This window comes from Hemitrygon akajei, chromosome 22, assembly GCF_048418815.1.
Source record: "Hemitrygon akajei chromosome 22, sHemAka1.3, whole genome shotgun sequence".
NCBI classification, from domain to species: domain Eukaryota; kingdom Metazoa; phylum Chordata; class Chondrichthyes; order Myliobatiformes; family Dasyatidae; genus Hemitrygon; species Hemitrygon akajei.
The window spans coordinates 171241-193159 of NC_133145.1; the positions used below are offsets into that span (position 1 = coordinate 171241).

At 44.2% G+C, this 21919-nt stretch overlaps 1 protein-coding gene across 2 annotated transcripts in view; it reads right to left on the reverse strand.

Annotated features, from left to right (window-relative positions):
* The window catches only part of ush1ga (Usher syndrome 1Ga (autosomal recessive)), a 51501-nt gene extending 44366 nt beyond the window's left edge, over positions 1 to 7135 (reverse strand). The window contains exon 1 of one of the 2 annotated variants that reach the window (XM_073026595.1): positions 6971 to 7135. In XM_073026595.1, coding sequence (XP_072882696.1) covers positions 6971 to 7134 — 164 coding nt within the window. In that variant the 5' untranslated portion in view covers position 7135. The remainder of the gene's footprint in view (positions 1 to 6970) is intronic. The other variant, XM_073026596.1, reaches the window with a different exon arrangement.
* Positions 7136 to 21919: the final 14784 nt, after the last annotated feature.

A 21919-nucleotide genomic window follows, 5' to 3' on the forward strand; every position in this document is an offset into this window, starting at 1 on the left:
ACCCCAAAAGTAGCCACGGGATACTCTGCACTGGCTGTTTAACCCCTTTCTCCTTCCTGACTGTCACCCAGTTTTCTGGCTTCTGAATCCTGAGTGTAACTACCTCTCTATATGTCCTAATTATCACCCCTCAGCCACCAATGAAGACTGGTGAAGTCCCTAAGGACTGGAAATGGGCTAACATTGTCCCAGAATACAGAAAGGGTGACTGCACTGACCCTGGTAACTATAGACCGGTAAGCTTAACATGTATCGTAGGTAAGATAATGGAAACTTTAATAATGAGCTAGAAAATCAGCTGATAAGAACAGGCATGTTAGCAGAAAGTCAGTTTGGGTTCAGAAGGGAGAAATCGTGTTTTACTAATACACTGGAGTTTTATGAAGAGGCAACTAAATATTTGATAATAGAGTGGTTGATATCATTTACTTGGACTTTCGGAAGGCTTTTGACAATCAATCAATTAATAATCAAATTACAGGAGGTAGGGATTCAGTGTAAGGTGTGAGAATGGGTGCAGAATTGGCTCAAAACCAGAAAACAATGATTTATGGTGAGAGGATCATTTTCACACCTAGATGATGTTAAAAGTGGGGTTCCACAGGGATCAGTTTTGGGGCTGCTGCTCTTTTTAATTTACATTAATGATTTTGATAAGCACAAAACAAGTAAACTAGTAAAGTTTGTTGATGGCACAAAATTAGTGGGATGGGCTGATAACATTCAGGCAGCAGAATCAATATGTTTATCTCTAAAAAAAATCCAGATGTGGGCAGATAAATGGCAAAATTTAGTGTAAGTAAATGTATAATATTACATATAGGAAGTCGAAATATTAGATATAGATATACAATGGGAGGTCTTGTGTTAGAAAGTGCACTGTATGAGAAGTATTTGGGCATTCTGGTAGACTTGTCAATATCAACATTTAGACAATGCACAGAAGTGATTAGGAAGGCTAATAGAATGTTGGGCTGTATAATGCGCTCAGTGCAGTTCAAGTCTAGAGACATTTTCCTTAAGCTGTATAATGCACTTGTGAGGCCACACCTTGAGTACTGTGTACAATTTCGGTCTCCATATTTTGTAAGGGATGTGAAGGCACTGGATAAAGTTCAGAGAAGAGCAATGAGATTCATTCCAGGTCTGCAGGGTTATGAGCTATGAAGAAAGATTGAAAGAATTAAATCTTCTTGTAGAATGAGTGGAGCCACAATAGAAGTGTTTTAAATCATTAAGGGTACAAGTAAAGTGGATGCCAACTGTTAGTTCAAAGTTAATCCATCATAAAGGACACAGGGTCAGAGGTGGGGACCGATTAAAGGGATCCTTCAGCCTAACATCAGGAAGCATTTCTTTACACAGCAACGTGTGGACACATGGAACAAACTACCTTGTTGTGAAGTAACTTAGAGACTTACAAATCTAAGCTCGATAGTTATTTTAACACACTATGTGAATAGGAATTTGGCAAGCTTTGTTGGGCCGAATGGCCTGTTCTTGTTAAAAACTTTCTAAAGTTATAATGTTGCCAAATGATTTGGAGTTCAACCATTTCTGGCTCCAACTCCTTATTGTGGAGTGTTAGAAGGTGCAGCTAGATGCACTTCTCACAGATGTAGACATCAGCGACACTGGAGGTCTCCCGGTCTTCCCACAACAGCAGCATTCCATATAAAACCTGGCATCTCTACTGTTCCTACCTGAGGAACTATAAAGGAGGAGAACAATAAATTGTTGGGGGGGGGGTGGAACTCTGGCTACAGCTTTTTTGCCTTTTCTCACTCAAGCCTCTCCTTGTTGAAGCCTCAAAGAGCTAAAGCCTCAAAAACCCCACTCTTAAGTAACCACTCCAAAGATAACTGCTGGGACCACGAGAGGTTGTGTGAGATGTGTACTCCCAGGAGTATGAAACTACTTGCAGTTTCAACTGCTCTGCTGCCAATGTAAAGAGGGGTGTGAATGGTGTGAATTCCCCTTAAGTCAATAACCATCTCCTTGTAGACAATGACAGGTTATTTGCCTATTATCCATAAGACCATAAGACAAAGGAACAGAAGTTGGCCATTCAGCCCATTGAGTCTGCTCCGCCATTTTATCATGAGCTGATCCATGCTCCCATTTAATCCCACTCCCCTGCCTTCTCACCATAAACTTTGAAGCCCTGGCTACTCAGATACCTATCAATCTCTGCTTTAAATACACCCGGTGACTTGACCTCTACTGCCACCCGTGGCAACAAATTCCACAGATTCACCACCCTCTGGCTAAAAAAAAATGTCTTCGCATCTCTGGTCTGAATGGGCACCCTGCAATCCTCAAGTCATGCCCTCTCATACTAGACTCCCCCACCATGGGAAACAACTTTGCCACATCCACTTTGTCCATGCCTTTCAACCTTCGAAATATTTCTATGAGGTCCCCCCTCATTCTAATAAACTCCAAGGCGTACAGTCCAAGAGCAGTCAAACTCATATGTTAACTCTCTCATTCCCGGAATCATTCTAGTGAATCTTCTCTGAGCCCTCTCCAGCGTCAGCACATCCTTTCTTATAATAAGGAGCCCAAAACTGCACACAGTACTCCAAGTGAGGTCTTACCAGTGCCTTATAGAGCCTCAACATCACATCCCTGCTCTTATATTCTATTCCTCTAGAAATGAATGGCAACATTGCATTTGCCTTCTTCACCAACCTCAACCCGGAGGTTAACCTTAAGGGTAACCTGCACGAGGACTCCCAAATCCCGTTGCATCTCAGAACTTTGAATTCTCTTCCCATTTAAATAATAGTCTGCCCATTTATTTCTTCTACCAAAGTGCATGACCATACACTTTCCAACATTGTATTTCATTTGCAATTATCGTGTCATCAGCAAACTTGACAGTGTGATTACTTGGGTGTTTGGCTGTGTAGTCATGTGTGAGGACAGTGTACAACAATGGGCTCAGCACAGTACTGGAGGGCACCATTTTACGATGTTGAGCAGGGAGAAGCAGTTGTTCATCTTGACTATCTGAGGTCTGTTGGTTAAGAAGTCCAACACCCAGTTGCACAATGGGGCGTTTAGAGGGGAGTAGGAGTGTGATCACCAAAATCTATGGGACAATAGTGTTGAATGCTAAACTGAAATCCAGAAACAGTATTCTGATATCAGTATCTTTGTTTTCTAGGTGTGAAAGGGCCAGGTGCATGACTGATGCCAGAGCTGTTCTGTCAGTAAGCATATTGGTGAATGTCCAGAGTGGCAGGAATGGAGATTTTGATATGTACCATTACCAGCCATTCAAAGCACTTCATGGTGATTGGCATCAGTGCCACCTGGCAGGAGTCAATTCATTTTGAAGGTATAGAATCCTTTGGTACAGGAATGGTGGTGACTGATTTGAAGCATGTGGGGTGAGTAGCCTGGGTGAGTGGAGTGTTGAAGATGTTAATGAGCTAGTTGATTATTTGGCCTGGGATGTCATCTGGCCTGGCAACCTTATAGGGGTTGACTGTCTGCAGAATCCTTATGCTATCATCGGCAATAGTTGCTCACCTTTCATGGCTGGCATTATACTGCATGCCTCGAAGCATGCAGGGAGGTACTGTAGACACTGTTATTCTCTGTGTAATGCCCTTGCTGTCCAGCCACATACACCAGGGATCGTTATTGGACAGATGTTCCTGAATTTGTTGTACATAGCTGGTCTTTACCCTCAAGGTCCCGGAGGACTGGTGAGTGGCTATTGTTATACCTCTATTTAAGATGAGAACAAGGGAAAATCCTGGGAACTATAGACCAACGAGTCTCACGCCAGTTGTAGGGAAATTGCTGGAGCAGGTTCTTAGGGATAGGACATATAAGCATCTGGAAACCCATGGCCAAATTAGGGAGAGCCAGCATGGCTTTGTGCATGGCAGGATGCGCCTTACCCAACTTGATTGAGTTTTTTTTAAACAAGGTGACAAGAGAGATTGATGAGGGTAGGGCAGTGGATGTTGTCTGCATGGATCTTAGTAAGGCATTTGACAAAGTCCTTCATGGGAAGCTAGTCCAGAAAATAAAGATGCATGGGGTCCACAGTGAATTGGCAGTTTGTCTTCTATGTGCAAGCCAGTTTCTAAATCCAGAGAGTAGTGGTTGAAGAGACTTATTCAAGCTGGAGGTCTGAAATTAATGGAGTTCCATGGGGATCTGTGCTGGGACCTCTGCTGTTTGCGATGTATATAAATAACCTGGATGAAAAAGATGGAGGGGGTTAGTAAATTTATGGATGATACAAAGATTAGTGGAGCTGTGGATAGTGTAGAAGAGTAGCAAAGAATACAGCATGATATAGACCAGTTGCAGGTACAGGCTGAGAAGTGTCATGCAAGATCCTTAACAATGCTGCTGAGTAGAGAGATCTTGAGTTCACAGACTGATAAGGTGGTTAAGACGACTTATGGAATGCTTGCTTTTATTAGTTAAGACATTAAGTTCAAAAGTCATGAGGTTATGTTTCAACTTTATAAAACCGTGGTTAGGCCGTATCTGGAGTATTACATACATTTCTGATCACCCCAGAAAAGGAAGGATGTTGTGGCTTTGGAGAGGGTGCAGAAGAGGTTTTCCAGGATGCTACCTGGTTTAGAGGGTATGTACTATCACGAGAGGCTGGATAAACTTAGATTATTTCCTCTGGAGCATTGAAGGTTAAGGGAGATCTGATAGAGGTTTACAAGATTATGAAAGGCATAGATAGAGTGGACAGGGAGTACCTGTTTCCCAGGGTCAAAATATCCAGTACTAAAGCATATGCATTGAAGGTTCGATGGGGATTTGAGGGGCAAGTGGTTTTTAAAAAAAATCAGAGTCATGAATACCTGGAAAGTGCTGCCTGGTATGCTGGTAGAGGCTAATACATTAGGGGCTTTTTAGAGATGTTTGGATAGGCACATCAATGTCAGGAAGATGAAGGGATTGGGGCATTGTGTAGGTAGGAGGGATTCGCGTTGGGGTGTTTCCAGTTTGCTTTTTAACTGGTTTGGCACACATTAAGGGCTAAATGGCCTGTCACTGTGTTGTCCTGTTCTGTGATAAATAAGAGGATATTTTTCCAGGCTGCTTCAAGAGCTGTTCTGTCTCCAGACAAAGGCAGCATCCTGAGATTGTAGTAGGATGCACACCTCTGCATTCTGCCAGGGCTTCTGGTTGGTCTGTGAGATGACCATTCTTGAGGTAGCACCAGAGCTTACACACTTAACAGATGTAGCAGGTGATACACGAGGCATATTCCTCCAGGTCTTTATCACCTCTGTTTATGGCACCCTCCTTGAACATCTGCCAGTTAGTCAGTTCAAAGTAGTCCTGAAGCATAAAGATTGCCTCTTTAATAGATACAGTGATGGTCCTCTTGACTGGTTTCTCCATTTTCAGCAGCAGTTGGTATGCTGAGATTAACATAATGGAGATATGGTCAAAGAGGTCAAGATGAAAGGATGGCTTTGTAAGTACAGTGCCATGTCTATTTGTATAAACATGGTCCAGTCTGTTTATTCCTGTGCTGGCCTGGGTGACCTGTTAGTGGAATTGAGTAAAATGTCCTGTCCATTAACATGATTGAATTCTCCTGCAATTATGAAGGTGACCATCACATGTTTAATTTGTGGAGAGCTAATGATACTGCAATGCTGTTCCAGTGTGTCCTAGCTGTTCGCACAGGTGGGGGGTGGGGGGGGTGGGGGGGGGGGGTGATGTGGAAAGAGAAAATAGATAGTGGTGACGAACACAACAGTAAACTCCCGGAGCCGGTATTGTGGCCGCCAATTAATTCTAAGATGTACAATTGCCCTAGTACAGTAACTGCTAACTACACAGGAGTTGTGAACCAACCTTTGTTAATATACACACAGATTCCACCTCCTTTGGTTTTTCCCGACAGGGAGTTTCTATCCACGTAAAACAGACTCATCCCGTCGAACTGAAAAACCGAGTTGGGTTTGTTTAGCCAAATTTCGACGAAAACCAGAATGCAGTAGTCTCATCTCTTTCTATGCGTTCGTTCTATTTCGTTCCATTTTACTTTCTAGCAAACGGGCAATGGTCAGGAAAAGTGACGGTACCCCCAAAGGTCGGGTTAGCTCTCAGCCTAACCAATGCCCCGACTCTCTTGCCGTGTTTTTGCGCTGCTTACATCTCGGCTTCCTCGGCTGAGCGCCTAGGCAAGCTTGCTGTTGCCTGCTCTGGAATCCATAGAATCCCTAGTCCGTTGATCTCTACTACTAACTTTGCTACGGCAGATTAAATATTATTTTGGCTAAGTGTTCAGTGGTGTGTATTTGGATCTTTGGTTAACTGAAATCCCCGACTAGAAACTTTGAAACATTATCTCATTATTTTAAACTAGGACCGTTTTTTGGGAGCCGGAGAAGCGGCTGTGTATTGCTGCGCCGCCATTTTATTTACGACGATTAAAAGACATTTAGACAGGTATACGGATGCGAAAAGTTTAAAGACCAAACACAGGCAAATGAGACTAGCTGAGTAAACGTTACAATATCATTTTATACATGACCTGAATACAACATTGAAGTTATAAGAGAAATTGTTGTCCAAAGGGTTAGGCAGTGCCTCCGCCCTGAGAACTGGTGCTCACTTTGGGAACGTCAGATTCACCAGGTGTCGCCATGACAAGAGGATACAGAGCTGGTCCGGGGGGGGGGGGGCATGGATAGGCATGGGGCCGGGAAGGGGAGGGGAAGGGCGTGACCGGAGCAGAGGTACATCTGTTTGAGGCTCCATTCATCCAAGCCGAACAAAGTAACAAAAGGCATCAGTGTCAAAAGTAACTATTTTACCAGCAACACGGGAAGAACTGACGGAGTCAGGGGGTGATGGTGGTAGGGATTAACCTTTTCTTTGTTAGCACTCCCACGATGATTACAACTCCTTCCCACCACCCACAAAACCCAACACAAACCCAGTCTCGCTCTCTACCCCCTACCCTCTGCTGACGATCACCCGTAGCGCCGCCAGATTTCCGTGATACGCCGCCCACAGAGCGGGGGTCATCCCATCCTCATCAGCCGCATTCAGCTGTCGGCGGGTCGCCTCCCGCAGCGCATCCAGCCGCCCGTCCCGAGCCGCCCCTCGCAGCCCACCGCTCATGGTACGCTGCCGGCCGGCCTCCGGGCTCTGGTTCGGCGGCAGCGACCGGGGGGGGGGGGGGGGGGGGGGAGAGGCGGTGCTCAGTGCGGAGCCCGGCGGGTCCTAGCGCCCTGGGGTCAGCTCTATCCACTGGGGCACCGCCAACTTGGGAGTCAGTCTACCTACCCCATACCGTGGCTTCGGCCTCGGTAACACAGCGGTTCTGTACCTCATTAACACCATATAGATTAGCTTTACTCCCATCACAAATTCTGTTCACCGCTTTAAAATATATGACGCATAGACTTACCAGGATTTTCTGCTTTTAGCCCTACTGATCTCTCTCGCAAGTGTTTTCTTGCATTTCTTACACTCGTCAAGCGTTTTATTTGTTATTTGTTGCTAATACCTGTCATACATCTCCTCCTTAATCCGGGTCTCAGTACCTCTTGAAAACCAAGGTTTCCTAAATCTGTTAGCCTTGTTCTCAATATTTCACTTTTGAAACCCTCACACTTATCAAGCATATACCATTCACCATAACAAACCCATCCGTATCCACACTTACCAGATACCTTCTGATGCCATTAAAATCGGCCTTTCTGCAGTTTTGTCAGTACGTCCAGCTGAAATTTGTTTTTTGTGTGTTCTCCCCTTAGCAGTCAGTCTGTGGTTTGGTATTGCCATGTGCTCTTGTTTGTTTTGGTGTTCCTCTCCCTCTGCCCCTGTATTACTGAGTACTCTGCCTCTCACCTGTTTCTCATTATTATCTGTTTTGCTGCCACTTCTGTTTCATTGTGCTCCACCTATTATTTGCCTCTCTGTTTATTGCTCAGTGTATTTCAGTCCTGTGTTTTCACCTGTTTGTTGCCAGATTGTGCTAGTGAATTTTCCTGAGCCTTTCCAGCATTTGTACCTGTACTCTGTCTGTCTGAATATCGACTCTGCCTATTGTCTGATTCAGGTTTTTAGATTTTTCTGGATGTTTTGATCTCTGCCTGACCTTTGATGCTGAATTTGTTTACACCTCGGGATTTGTTACTCAATTAATATCACTGTGTGCACAGTACTGGGTCTGCTGCTTCATCCTGACAGTACAATCTGGCCAGAATGGATCCAGCAGACCCTGGTTGTCTGAGAGCTGCCCTGGAGCAATAGGGAGTGATGCTGGGGAGACTCCAGAGCCAACTGGACTCTGTGTTCAGAGCAGTAGAATTGCTTTTTGCTAATGTAGTCCCCCCCCCCCCCCCGATCTTGTAGCCCAGACTCAGTCACTCCAGCTGTCCCAGAGCGCCCATCAACACTCTGCAACTGCACCTTCTGCCCTGCTCTCTGCAACCTCGCATGCTCCTTCCGTCCAAGAGCCCCCGTCGGCATCCTCTAGAAAAGTACTCAGGTGAGCTCTTTTCCAGTGCACCCTCATTTTTGAGTTGCAACCAACAACATTTCCAACTGATCGAACCAAGGTAGCCTACATCGTCGCCCAATTGTCTGGTTGGGTGAGAGAATGGGGAACAGCTGTCTGGGAGGCAGAGGGAGGGGTTCCAGAGGGTTCCTGGGGGCACTGGGTGAGTTCCAAGCTCCTCGTCAGTCCACATTGCCATGCTGTTTGCCCCCATCTACACTTCCCGTTCCAGAGCCTGAAGCTATGAAGGTTGACTGTACCTGCCTGATGCCAACTGAAAGACAAAGGAGAATCAGCACCTGTTCCTGTCTGTACTGTGGCCAACCAGGCCACTTCATCTCCACCTGCCCAGTAAAAACCAAGCACTCACCAGTAGGACGAGGAGTACTGGTAAGTGTGACCCCTGTCTGGCCCTCCTCGACACCACTCACTTTCATACCTGCTTCTCTGGAGTAGGGTGTCCAATGGAGAGCAGTCTCCATCTTGGTTGATTCTGGTGTGGAGGGGTGTTTTATTGATTCTGGCTTGGCTGCCCAATGGGGATTACCCACGTCTGCTCTCTAGTCACCATTGGTGGCCAATACCTTGAATGGTCAGAGATTGGCTAACATCACCCATATCACAGCCCCAGTGAGTCTCAGTTTATCCGGCAACCATCATGAACAGTTAACTCTTTGTTATTGACTTTCCTCAAGCTCCCATTGTCCTGGGCCATCCCTGGTTAGTTAAACACAACTCCCACATTGACTGGCTCAGTCGCAAGATTATAGGCTGGAGCCCATTCTGTCACTCCCACTGCCTTCGCCATGCTCAGATCCTCCCTGAGGAATTTCCGGACCTTGGTGCCATTCATCATGAATACATGGACCTCAAGGCTGTGTTCAGCAAGTCCCGGGCCACTTCCCTACTGCATCATCATCCATATGATTGCGCCATTGACCTCTTGCCTGGCACATCTCCCCCAGGGGGCTGCCTATATTCCTGTCTCTACCTGAAACAGAAGCCATGAGTAAGTACATTCAAGAGTCTCTGGCTACAGGCATCATCTGGCTGTCTTCCTCCCCTGCTGGTGCCGGTTTTTTCTTTGTTGAAAAGAAGGACAGTGCCTTATGTCCATGCATTGATTACCGGGGACTGAGTGAAGTCACTGATAAGAACCGTTACCCTCTTCTGCTAATGACCTCAGCATTTGAATTACTGCAAGAAGCCTCAGTTTTTGCCAAGCTTGATCTCCGTAATGCCTACCATCTTGTCCGCATCCGCAAAGGGGATGAGTGGAAGACAGCTTTCAACACCACCTCAGGCCATTACGAGTATCTGGTCATGCCATTCGGTCTCACCAATGCCCCTGCCGTCTTCCAAGCCCTGGTAAATGACATTCGCAGAGACATGCTGAACCTATTTGTTTTTGTGTATCTTGACAACATTTTGATTTTTTTTCTAAGTCCCTTGCTGAACACACAGGTCACATCCACAGAGTTCTCCAGTGCTTTCTGGAGAACTAGCTCTTTGCGAAGGCTGAGAAATGTGAGTTTCATCGCAATACTGTCTCCTTCCTGGGATATGTAATTTCAGGCAGTTCCATTTAGATGGACCAACAGAAGGTCAAGGAGGTGGTCAAATGGCCCCAACCTTTGACTCGTCGGAAGTTGCAACACTTCTTGGGCTTTGCTAACTTCTATCGCCACTTCATCAGAAATTACAGTACATTGGCTGCACCACTCACTGCTCTCACCTCATCTGCTGTCAGATTCTCCTGGTCCCCTGCTGCTGAAAAAGCATTCTCTGACCTGAAGGAATGTTTCACCTCTGCCCCCATCCTGATTCAACCCGACACCGACTGGCAGTTCAATGTGGAGGTGGATGAGTCTGACGTTGGTGTAGGAGCTGTTCTCTCTCAGTGCTCAGCCAAGGATGAGAAGGTACACCCCATGCCTTCTTCTCTCACCACCTCTCTCCCACAGAGCGAAATTACAATTTCAGAAACCGGGAGCTGCTGGTTGTGAAGCTAGCTCTGGAGGAGTGGATGCATTGGCTAGAGGGAGCAAAGGTGCCATTCTTAGTCTGGACTATCACAAGAATCTGGAATCTGTCCATACAGCCAGGCGTCTGAACTCCTGTCAAGCTTGTTGATCTCTGTTTTTCTCAAGATTCAATTTTACTCTGTCCTTCTGCCCCGGTTCCAAGAATGGAAAACCTGATATCTTCTCCCGAAGATTTCCTTCCTCTGAGACCCCTGAGGTACCCGATGTCATCCTCTCTGCTCACTGTCTCATGGGTGCAGCGCAATGGGACATGGAAACCATGGTGCAGCAGTGACACATCTCTGATCAACAGTGCCACACCCCCACTCTTTTGCCTTACTCCATGGAGAAGATCCTGAGAGGCAGGATTTATGAACATTTGGAGAGGCATGATTAGGAATATTCAGCATGGCTTTGTCAAGGGCAGGTCGTGCCTTACAAGCCTGATTGAATTTTTTGAGGATGTGACTAAAAACATTGAAGGTAGAGCAGTATATGTATATGGATTTCAGCAGGGCATTTGAGAAGATACCCCATCCAAGGCTTATTGAGAAAGTAAGGAGGCATGGGATCCAAGGGGAAATTGCTTTGTGGATCCAGAACTGGCTTGCCCACAGAAGGCAAAGAGTGGTTGTAGACGGGCCATATTCTGCATGGAGGTCAGTGACCAGTGGTGTGCCTCAGGGATCTGTTCTGGGACCTCTTCTCTTCGTGAATTTTATAAATGACCTGGATGAGGACGTGGAGGGATGGGTTAGTAAGTTTGCTGATGACACAAAGGTTGGGGTGCTGTGGATAGTGTGGAGAGCTGTCAGAGGTTACAGCGGGACATTGATAGGATGCAAAAATGGGCTGAGAAGTGGCAGTTGGAGTTCAACCCAGATAAATGTGAGATGGTCATTTTGGTAGGTCAAATATGATGGAAAAATATAGTATTAATGGTAAGACTCTTGGCAGTGTGGAGGATCAGAGGGATCTTGGGGTATGAGTCCATAGGATGCTCAAAGCAGCTGCACAGGTTGATTCTGTGGTGAAGAAGGCATATGGTGTATTGGCCTTCATCAATCGTGGAATTGAATTTAGGAGTCGAGAGGTAATGTTGCAGCTATATAGGACCCTGGTCAGACCCCACTTGGAGTACTGTGCTCAGTTCTGGTCACCTCAGTACAGGAAGGATGTGGAAACCATAGAAAAGGTGCAGAGGAAATTTACAAGGATGTTGCCTGGATTGGGGAGCATGCCTTGTGAGAATAGGTTGAGTGAGCTGGGCCTTTTCTCCTTGGAGCTACAGAGGATGAGAGGTGACCTGATAGAGGTGTATAGGATGATGAGAGGCATTGATTGTGTGGATAGTCAGAGGCTTTTTCCCGGGGCTGAAATGGCTGCTGCAAGAGGGCACAGGTTTAAGGTGCTTGGGAGTAGGTACAGAGGAGATGTCAGGGGTAAGTTTTTTTACACAGAGAGTGGTGAGTGTGTGGAATGGGCTGCCGGTAACAGTGGTGAAGGCAGATATGATAGGGTCTTTTAAGAGACTTTTGGATAGGTACATGGAGCTTAGAAAAATAGAAATTACTAGGGTTACCCATGGCCCTCTAAGGTAGGGACATGTTTGGCACAACTTTGTGGGCCAAAGAGCTTGTATTGTGCTGTAGGTTTTCTATGTTTCTATACTCAACAAAGTGAGGCAGCCCCTAGTCAATGCCCCACTAACTGTGCTTATGTTCCCAGCTCTGTCCTCGCACAGGTATTGCAGTGGGGTCATTCTTCCTGGTCATCCTGGAACCTAGTGTACTCAGACCTTCATCAGTCAGTGGTTCTAGTGGCCCTCCATGAGGGATGACATCTGCAACTATGTCTCAGCCTGCTTGGTCTGTGCTCAAGGCAAAAACTCTAACCAATCACCTGCTGGTCTGTTACAACCCCTGTCTATCCTCAAGTGACCCTGGTCCCACATTGCCCTGGATTTTGTCTCCGGTCTTCCCCCATCATATAGTAATAACACCATTCTCACAATAGTTGATCATTTCTCCAAGTCTGTACACTTAATTCCTTTACCTAAACTCCCCTCTGCCAAAGCAACAGCCAAATTACTAGTACTGCATGGTTTTAAAATTACATGGTTTACCTGTAAATGTTGTGTCAGACAGGGGCTCTCAATTCACATCCAGCTTCTGAAAGGCATTCTGTAATCTTCTGGGTGCCTCCATGAGTCTGTCTTCAGGATTCCACCCACAGACCAATGGCCAGACTGAGCAGACTGGGCCAACCAACAGCTAGAGACAGTATTGCGGTGTCTGGTCTCCCAGAACCCCTCCGCGTGGAGTCAGCAGCTACCCTGGGCCAAATACGCCATAAACTCTCATCCGTCCTCATCCACCAGTCTGTTCTTCTTTGAGTGCTGTCTTGGCTACCAACCATCACTATTTCCTGCCCAGGAGTTGGAGGAGGTTGGTGTTCCATCTACTGAGACATTCATCCACTTGTCAGCAGATGTGGGGGTGCACTCGCTCTGCCCTTCTCCATGCCTCTGCTAGGATCAAGCGTCAAGCTGACCACTCGCTCCCAAGGCCCCATATTACTGCCAGGGACAGCATGTGTGGCTTTCCGCCCGAGACCTGCCCCTCAAGGTGGATTCCCACAAGCTCGCCCCCACTTCATCAGCCTCTTTCCCGTTGCTAAAGTCATCAGCCCTGCTGCCGTCCGTCTCAAGCTCCCCTCCACTCTCTGCCACATTCATCCCACCTTCCATGTGTCCTGCATTTACCCCATGTTCTGTCCCCAAACCCTTCCTTCACCCCGCGGCTCATCGATAGGTCAGAAGCCTTCACGGTGCGTCGACTGCTGGACGTTCATCACCGGGGCTGTGGCCTCTAGTGCCTTGTGGACTGGGAGGGCTACGGCCCTGAGGAGAGGTGCTGGGTCCCCGCCCGTAACAGCCTGGACCCCTGACTCATCAGGAACTTTCATTTCTAGCTCCCATCTCTACCTGCCATGTCACCAGGAGGTCTGTGGGGGGGGGGGTCTAGTCAGTACCTCCAGTTGAACTTCGTCTTTTTGTGTGTTTTCCCTCTAGTGGTCAGTCGGTGTATTTCTATTGCTGTGTTCTCTGGTTTGTTTTCATGGCCCATGTGCTCCTGTCCCTGCTCCACTCCGGCCCCTGTATTACTGAAAACTTGGCCTGTCACCTGTTTCTCATTATTACCTGTTTTGCTGCCACTTCTGTCTCATTGTGCTCCACCTATCATCTGCCTCTCTGCTTATTGCTCAGTGTATTTTAGTCCCATGTTTTCACCTGTTTGTTGCCAGAATGTGCTAGTGAATTTTGCTGAGCCTTTCCAGCATACGTATCTGTACTCTGTCTGTCTGAATATCGACTCTGCCTGTTTCCCGATTCTGGTGTTTGGATTTCTCTGGATGTTTTGATCTCTGCCTGAACTTTAACACAGACTTCATTTGCATCTTGGGATTTGTTACTCAATTAATATCACTATGTGCACAGTACTGGGCCATGCTGTGGCGTCCTGACAAGTTTAGAACCTCAACCTGAGCACCAGTTCTATCTCTATTAAGTATGTTGGATCTAATGAAATAACTACACACACTTCTATTACCTATGGTAACTCAGTCCTTAATAGGAGATCCAGTATCACACTGTCACCTGGGATCTCAAAGCACTCAGTGGCCACCTTATTAGGTGCACCTGCTTGTTATGCAAATATCTAAATGGACCCATCATGTGGCAGCAATTCCATAAGATCTAGGAGCAGAATTAGGCCATCTTGCCCATTGAATCTGCTCTGCCATTCAATCATGGCTAATCCCTTTTTTAAAATCTCCTCCTCAACCCCAGTTCCCAGCCTTCTCCCCATAAAATCATGCAGATGTGGTTAAGAGGTTCAGTTGTTCAGATTGCACTTGAGAATGGAGAAGAAATGTGATTTAATTAACTGGTGAAATGATTAGACCATAACACAAAGCAGAATTAAGCCATTCATCCAATTGAGTCTTCTCCGCCATTTCATCATGGCTCATCCCAGATCCCACTCAAACCCATACACCCGCCTTCTTGCCATATCCTTTGATGCCCAAACCAATCAGGAAATTATCAACTTCCACTTCCACCACAGTCTGTGGCAGAGCATTTCAGGTTCACTACTCTCTGGCTAAAAAGAATCCTCCTTACCTCTGTTCTGAAAGGTTGTGTCCACTCATTCTGGATAACCCCATCATAGGAAACATCCTCTTCACACCCACCCTATCTCGTCCTTTTGACATTCAGTAGTTTTCACTGAGATCCCCACACATTCTTCTAAATAACAGTGAGTACAGGTCCAAAGCTGTCAAACACTCCTCATGTTAACTCCTTCATTCCCAGAATCATCTTCATGAACCTCGTCTGGACACTCTCCAGTGACACCACATCCTTTCTGAGATACGAGACCCAAAACTGTTGACGATTAGGGTTAGAAAACCCTAATTCTCCAAGTGCAATCTGACTAGTGTCTTACAAAGCCTCAGCATTATCTCATCACAAACAAGAGAAAATCTGCAGATGCTGGAAATCCGAGCAACACACACAAAATGCTGGAGGAACTCAGCAGGCCAGACAGCATTTAGGAAAAGAGTACAGTCAATGTTTTGGGCAGAACCCTTTGGTAGGACTGGAGAGAAAAGCTGAGGAGTAGATTTAAAAGGTGGAGGGAGGGGAGAGAGAAACATAAGGTGATAGGTGAAACCTGGAGGGGGAAGGATGAAATAAAGAGCTGTGAAGTTGATTGGTGAAAGAGACAGAAGGCCATGGAAGAAAGAAAAAGTGGGAGGAGCACCAGAGGGAGGTGATGGGTGGGCAAGGTGATAAGGTGAGAGAAGGAAAATGGGATGGGAAATAATGAAGGAAGTGGAGTGGGGGGGCATTACTGAAGTTAGAGAAATTGATGTTCATGCCATCAGATTGGAGGCTATCCAAATGGAATATAAGGTGTTGTTCCTCCAGTCTAAGTGTGGCCTCATCTCGACAGTGGAGGAGGTCATGGATGGACATATGGGAAATGAAATTAAAATGGTTGGCCCTCATTGTATTTAATCGACCTTGACAGTATATATTTTTTTGTTGTTTCTACGTTTTTTGTATTATGTGTTGCAAAAACTTCTCTGATTTGTATTTTTTTCTCTGTTGGAAAATTAATAAAAAAAGATTGAAAATGAAAAAAAAAAGAAAATGGTTGGCCATTGGGAGATCCTGCTTTTTCTGGTGTGTTGATGAAGGTGCTCTGTGTAGTGGTCTCACAATCTATGTCGGGTCTCACCAATATACAGGAGGCCACACTGGGAGCAACAGACACAGTATATGACCCTAGGAGACTCACAGGTGAAGTGTCACTTCACCTGGAAGGACTGTTTGGGGTCCTGAGTGGTAGCGATGGAGGAAGGTTTAGCACTTGTTCTGCTTGCAAGGTTAAGTGCCAGGAGGGAGATTGGTGGGGAGGGATGAATGTGCAAGGGAATCACGTAGGGAGTGATCCCTGTGGAAGGCAGAAAGTGAGGGGGTGAGATGTGCTTGGTGGTGGGATCCCATTGGAGGTGGCAGTAGTTTCAGAGAATTATGTGCAGAGTCTGGTGAGAATGAGGAACTCTATCCCTGGAAAGGTGGCAGGGGGATGGGGTGAGGGCAGATGTGCATGAAGTGGAAGAGATGCAGTTGAGAGCAGCGTTGATGGTGGAGGAAGGGAAGTCCCTTTCTTTGAAAAAGGAGGACATCTTCATTCTAGAATGAAAAGCCTCATCCTGAGAGTAAATGTGGCAGAGATGGAGTTTCTACCTCCTACCCAAAATCCACAAACCGGCTTGCCAGGTAGACCCATTGTTTCAGCTTGTTCCAGTCCCACTGGGCTCATATCATAGAAACATAGAAAACCTGCAGCAGAATGCAGGCCCTTCGGCCCACAAAGCTGTGCCGAACATTTCCTTACCTTAGAAATTAACTAGGGTTACCCATGGCCCTCTATTTTTCCGATATCGGCATACTTCGACTCTGTTTTACCCCGCTAGTTCAATGCCTTCCTACCTACATCTGTGACACTTCACATGCTCTGGATGTTTTCAATGATTTCAGGTTCCCTTGTCCCCATAATCTTATTTTTACCATGGACGTCCAGTCCCCATATACCTTCATCCACTACCAGGAAGGCTTCAAAGCTCTCTGTTTCTTTCTGAACACCAGACTTAAACAGTTCCCTTCCACCACCATTCTCCTCTGCCTAGTGGAACTTGTTGTCATTCTAAATATTTTCTCATTTGGCTCCTCCCACTTCCTTCAAACAAAAGGGGTAACCATGGGCACTTGCATGGATGCCAGCTATGTTTACCTGTTGGTCGACTACATGAAACAGTCTATGTTGCAAGACTACACTGGTGACCATCCCACACTTTTCCTACGCTACATCGACAAATGCATTGCTGCTGCTTCCTGCACCCATGCTGAACTCGTCGACTTCATCCACTTTGCCTCCGACTTCCACCCTGCCCTCAAATTTACCTGGTCCACTTTTGACACTTCCTTCCCCTTTCTTGATCTCACTGTCTCTATCTCCAGAGACAGCTTATCCACCGGTCTATTATAAACCCCCGGACTTTCACAGCTACCTGGTCTATACCTTATCCCACTCTGTTACTTGTAAGTACGCCACCTCTTCTCTCAATTCTTCAGTCTCCACCGCATCTGCTCTTAGGATGAGGCTTTTCATGCCAGAGCAAAGGGGATGTCCTCCTTCTTCAAAGAAAGTGACTTTCCTTCCTCAACCATTAATGCTGCCCTCAAATACATCTTGTTCATTTCACGCACGTCTGCCCTCACCCCATCTTCCCGCCTCCCTACCAGGGATAGAGTTCTTTGTCTTCACCAGACTCTGCACATAATTCTCTGAAACTTCCATCACCTCCAACAGGATCCCACCACCAAGCACATCTCACACCCTCACTTTCTGCCTTCCACAGGGATCGCTCCCTACGCAACTCCCTTGCCCATTCATCCTCCCCACTGATCTCCCTCCTGGCATTTATCCTTGCAAGTGGAACAAGTGGTAAACCTTCCCCTATATCTCCTCCCTCACTACCATTCAGGGCCTAAACAGTCCTTTTAGGTGAGGCGACACTTCACCTGTGAGTCTGTTGGGGTCATATTCTGTGTTCAGTGCTCCCGGTGTGGCCTCCTGTATATCGGTGAGACCCGACATAGATAGGGAGACCACTTCAGCGAGCACCTTCACCGACTTCCGCCAGAAAAAATGGGACTCCCCAGTGGCCACCCATTTCAATTCCGTTTCCTAGTCCCATTCTGTTATGTCCATCCACTATTTTCCACTACTGTGATGAGGCCACACTTAGGTTGGAGGAACAACACCTTATATTCTGTTTGGGTAGCCTCCAACCTGATGGCATGAACATCAATTTCTCCAATTTCTGGTAATGCCCCCCTTTTGTCATTTCCCATCCCCCTTTCCCTCTCTCACATATCTTCTTGCCTGCCCAATACCTCCCTCTGCTGCTCCTCCCCCTTTTCTTCCTTCCATGGTCTTCTGTCTCTTTCACCAATTAACTTCCCAGCTCTTTATTTCATCTCTTCTCTCCAGGTTTCACCTGTTACATACCCCGTGGGTATCTTGTGACTGTCTTATGACTATGATGTATTTGAGTATCTGGTGAGCATGACATAATGGTCTTGTGATGGTGGGGTGATGTAATTTCCCACCAGTGTGAGGTCACTTGATGACATGTTTTCATCAGGTATAAAACGGGAAAGCCTGCTGTGATGCGGGAGTTTTGTGTTGAGTCGTCGTTCAATTCATCAGTTACTCCGTTGTGCTGCGTATTTGTCTCATGACGCAGTTTCGTTTTAAAGACTTTCTACTGTAAGGTACAGAATCGCTGAGCTGGCAGTTTTGCTAATCGCAGCCAGTTATGTTTGATGTATCCTTGATTTAATTTTCTAAGTATTGGTGAGTGAAGACTTTACCGAAGTACGGGAACCCAAAGGATCAAGTGAAGTTGGTGTCATTTGGTGATTTAATACAGGATCGACCTTATTGGATCTTCATTCAGGAAATAGTGACCTGCATCTGAGATAACCCCTACCTGTAAGAGTAGAAAGGATTGTGCAGTGTTCATTTGCCAAGAGAAAGGTCAGTTCCTTTAAACCGTTTTTATTTCCTTCGTTGTGAATCCTTCAGACAAGGTATTTTGGCTGGGATTAGCAGTAACGTCACGTTGTCGAGGAATTCGTTACTTCAGGAAAGTCTCTCCTAATTGACTGTATAAATCATTAGGACTTGCCATATAGCAGTTAACTTCCAGTTAAGTAAGTTGTTTGTTTATTTCTCATTTTTGTTGAGCAGAGTTTAATAAAATGTTAATTTGTTTATAAAAAATCTGACTCAATTCTATGTTTATTGTTGCCAGACACATATCGTAACACACTATCACCTTGTATTTCTCTCTCTCCTGCCCCCAATTTTTTTTCCAATATTTTTCTTAGTTTCTACATAGAAGAATACGGAGTACAAGAAAGTGCATATAAAAGGTGAAACAAGATTTTAAAAAACTACCGATTACATTATATCTGTTCATAATAACAATCCCATTACCCCATATTCATGTAAGTTAATCAATAGTTATATTGAGATATACTAATTTATTACAAAAAAAGAATCTAATTCCTACCAAGACCAAAGCTGTTTATTAAGGAGAAAAAAGATAAAATACCTTCTCATATAAGAAAAATTAATAATAGCCAACATCTGAGTTTAAACAATAAATCATGAGGAAATCTGCAGATGCTGGAAATTCAAGCAACACACACAAATTGCTGGTGGAACGCAGCAGGCTGGGTAGCATCTATAGGAAGAAGCACTGTTGATGTCTTGGCCTGAAACGTCCACAGTGCTTCTTTCTATAGATGCTGCCTGGCCTGCTGCATTCCACCAGCATTTTGTGTGTGTTGCTTAAACAACGAATTGAAGGTTTTGAAAATAATTCAGAAAAGGTCCCCACAATGTTTGAAAGTCTTGATGAGATTCAGAAATTGAACAACGAATCTTCTCTATATCTAAACATGATATAATGTCGCATAACCATTCAGCATGAGTAGGAGGAAAAACATCTTTCCATTTAAACAAAAGTACCCTCCTAGCTATAAGAGAGCTAAAGGCCAAAATATGTAAATCGGATGCCTTCAGCTTAATATCCTGTCCTGCAACAACACCAAATGGGGCCATCAGAGGGTTAGGCTTAAAATTGACTTTAAAAAGTAAGGAAAATGTTTGAAAAACTTCCTTCCAATATTTTTCAAGATCCGGACAAGTCCAAAACATATGAATTAATGAAGATTGTCCATTATTACATCTGTCACAGTAGGGAGATATATCCAAATAAAAATGAGAAAGCTTATCCTTAGTCATATGAGCTCTATGTACCACCTTAAATTGTATGAGGGAATGACGAGCACATAGTGATGAAGTATTAACCAGTTTAAAATTTCATTGCAAGTTTCCTCAGATATTGATGTCTGTAAATCTTGTTCCCAGAGATTCTTAATTTTGTCTAAAGGAACATTCCTCATCTCCAGTAACATACCATAAATATTAGATATTGAACAATTATGAAAAGGTGTGAAACTAAAAATTACATCTTGTAAGTTCTTATCTGAGCTTATAGGAAATGTGCATAATTGAGATCTTAAGAAGTCTCTGATTTGTACATATCTAAAAAAAGTGAGTTTTGGGTAAGCTATATTTGGCTGACAATTGCTCAAATGAAAAAAGGTTTCCTCCAACAAACAGATCCCAAAAAGATTAAATAACCAACCTGTCCCATTCTTTAAAAACTAAATCAGTCATGGAGGGTTTGAAAAAAAAATTAGAATAAATGGGACTTGAAAGGGAAAATCTCAATAAACCAAAGTATTTCCTAAATTGTATCCAGATCATCAGAGTATGTTTAACTATTAAATTATCGGTTAGTTTACTTACAAATAAAGGAAGTGAGGATCCAAGAAGAGAAATAATGGAAAATTTATTAACAGAGTTAGTTTCTAAAGAGACCCATACCTGACAATCTACAATATAGCCAAAACGTAAGATATTGTATATTAACTGCCCAATAATAAAACCTAAAATTGGGTAAGGCTAAACCTCCAGACTTCTTAGATTTTTGAAGATGAACTTTATTTAAATGAGGATGTTTATTTTTCCATATCTAAAAGGATAAAATAGAATCAAGAGAGTCAAAAAAGGATTTAGGAATAAAAACAGGTAAAGCCTGAAAAAGCTATATAAATTTAGGTAGAATATTCATTTTGATAGAATTAATTTGTCCAATCAATGGTATTGAAAGAGGTGACCAATTTAATGATATCCTTTTTACATGATTCAATAAAGTAAGAAAGTTTTCTTTAAGCAGGTGTTTGCAATTCTTAGTGACTGTTACACTCAAATAAGTAAATTGATTCCTTACAACTTTAAAAGGGAGATTAGTATTAATTGATACCAAATTATTTAAAGGAAATAATTCACTCTTATGTAGGTTCAATTTATATCCTGAAAACTGGCTAAAATAGGAGAGTAAAGAAAGTACACAAAGTAATAAGGTCTCAACATTAGAGATAAACAGCAATATATCATCAGCGTAAAGCAAAATTTTGTGAGTAATACCTCTCCTTAAAATATCATTAGATTCTCGAAAAGCAATGGCAAGGGGTTCTAATGCTAGATCAAAGAGCAAAGGACTCAATGGACAGCCTTGTCTGGTTCTGCAATGAAGTTTAACTGGTTTGGAATTTTGAAAATTAGTAAGAACCTGAGCAGGAGGAGATAGATAAAGTAATTTAATCTGTTGAATAAAATCTGGTCCAAAATTAAATTTTTCTAAGGTTTTAACTAAATAATTCCATTCAACCTGATGGAAGGCCTTCTCAGCATCTAAAGATATCACACATTTCAATATCTCCTGGGAGGGAGAGTAAGTAACATTTAATACACAGCGTATATTAAAATGGGAATGTTGGTTTTTAATAAATCCAGTCTGATCAACAGAAATAATAGAAGGTAGAATATTTTCAATCCTATGAGCCAGAACTTTAGAAAGGATTTTAGTATCAAAATTGAGTAATGAAATTGGCCTATATGATAGATAGATAGATAGATAGATACTTTATTCATCCCCATGGGGAAATTCAACTTTTTTTCCAATGTCCCATACACTTGTTGTAGCAAAACTAATTACATACAATACTTAACTCAGTAAAAAAAATATGATATGCATCTAAATCACTATCTCAAAAAGCATTAATAATAGCTTCTTAAGTCCTGGCGGTAGAATTGTAAAG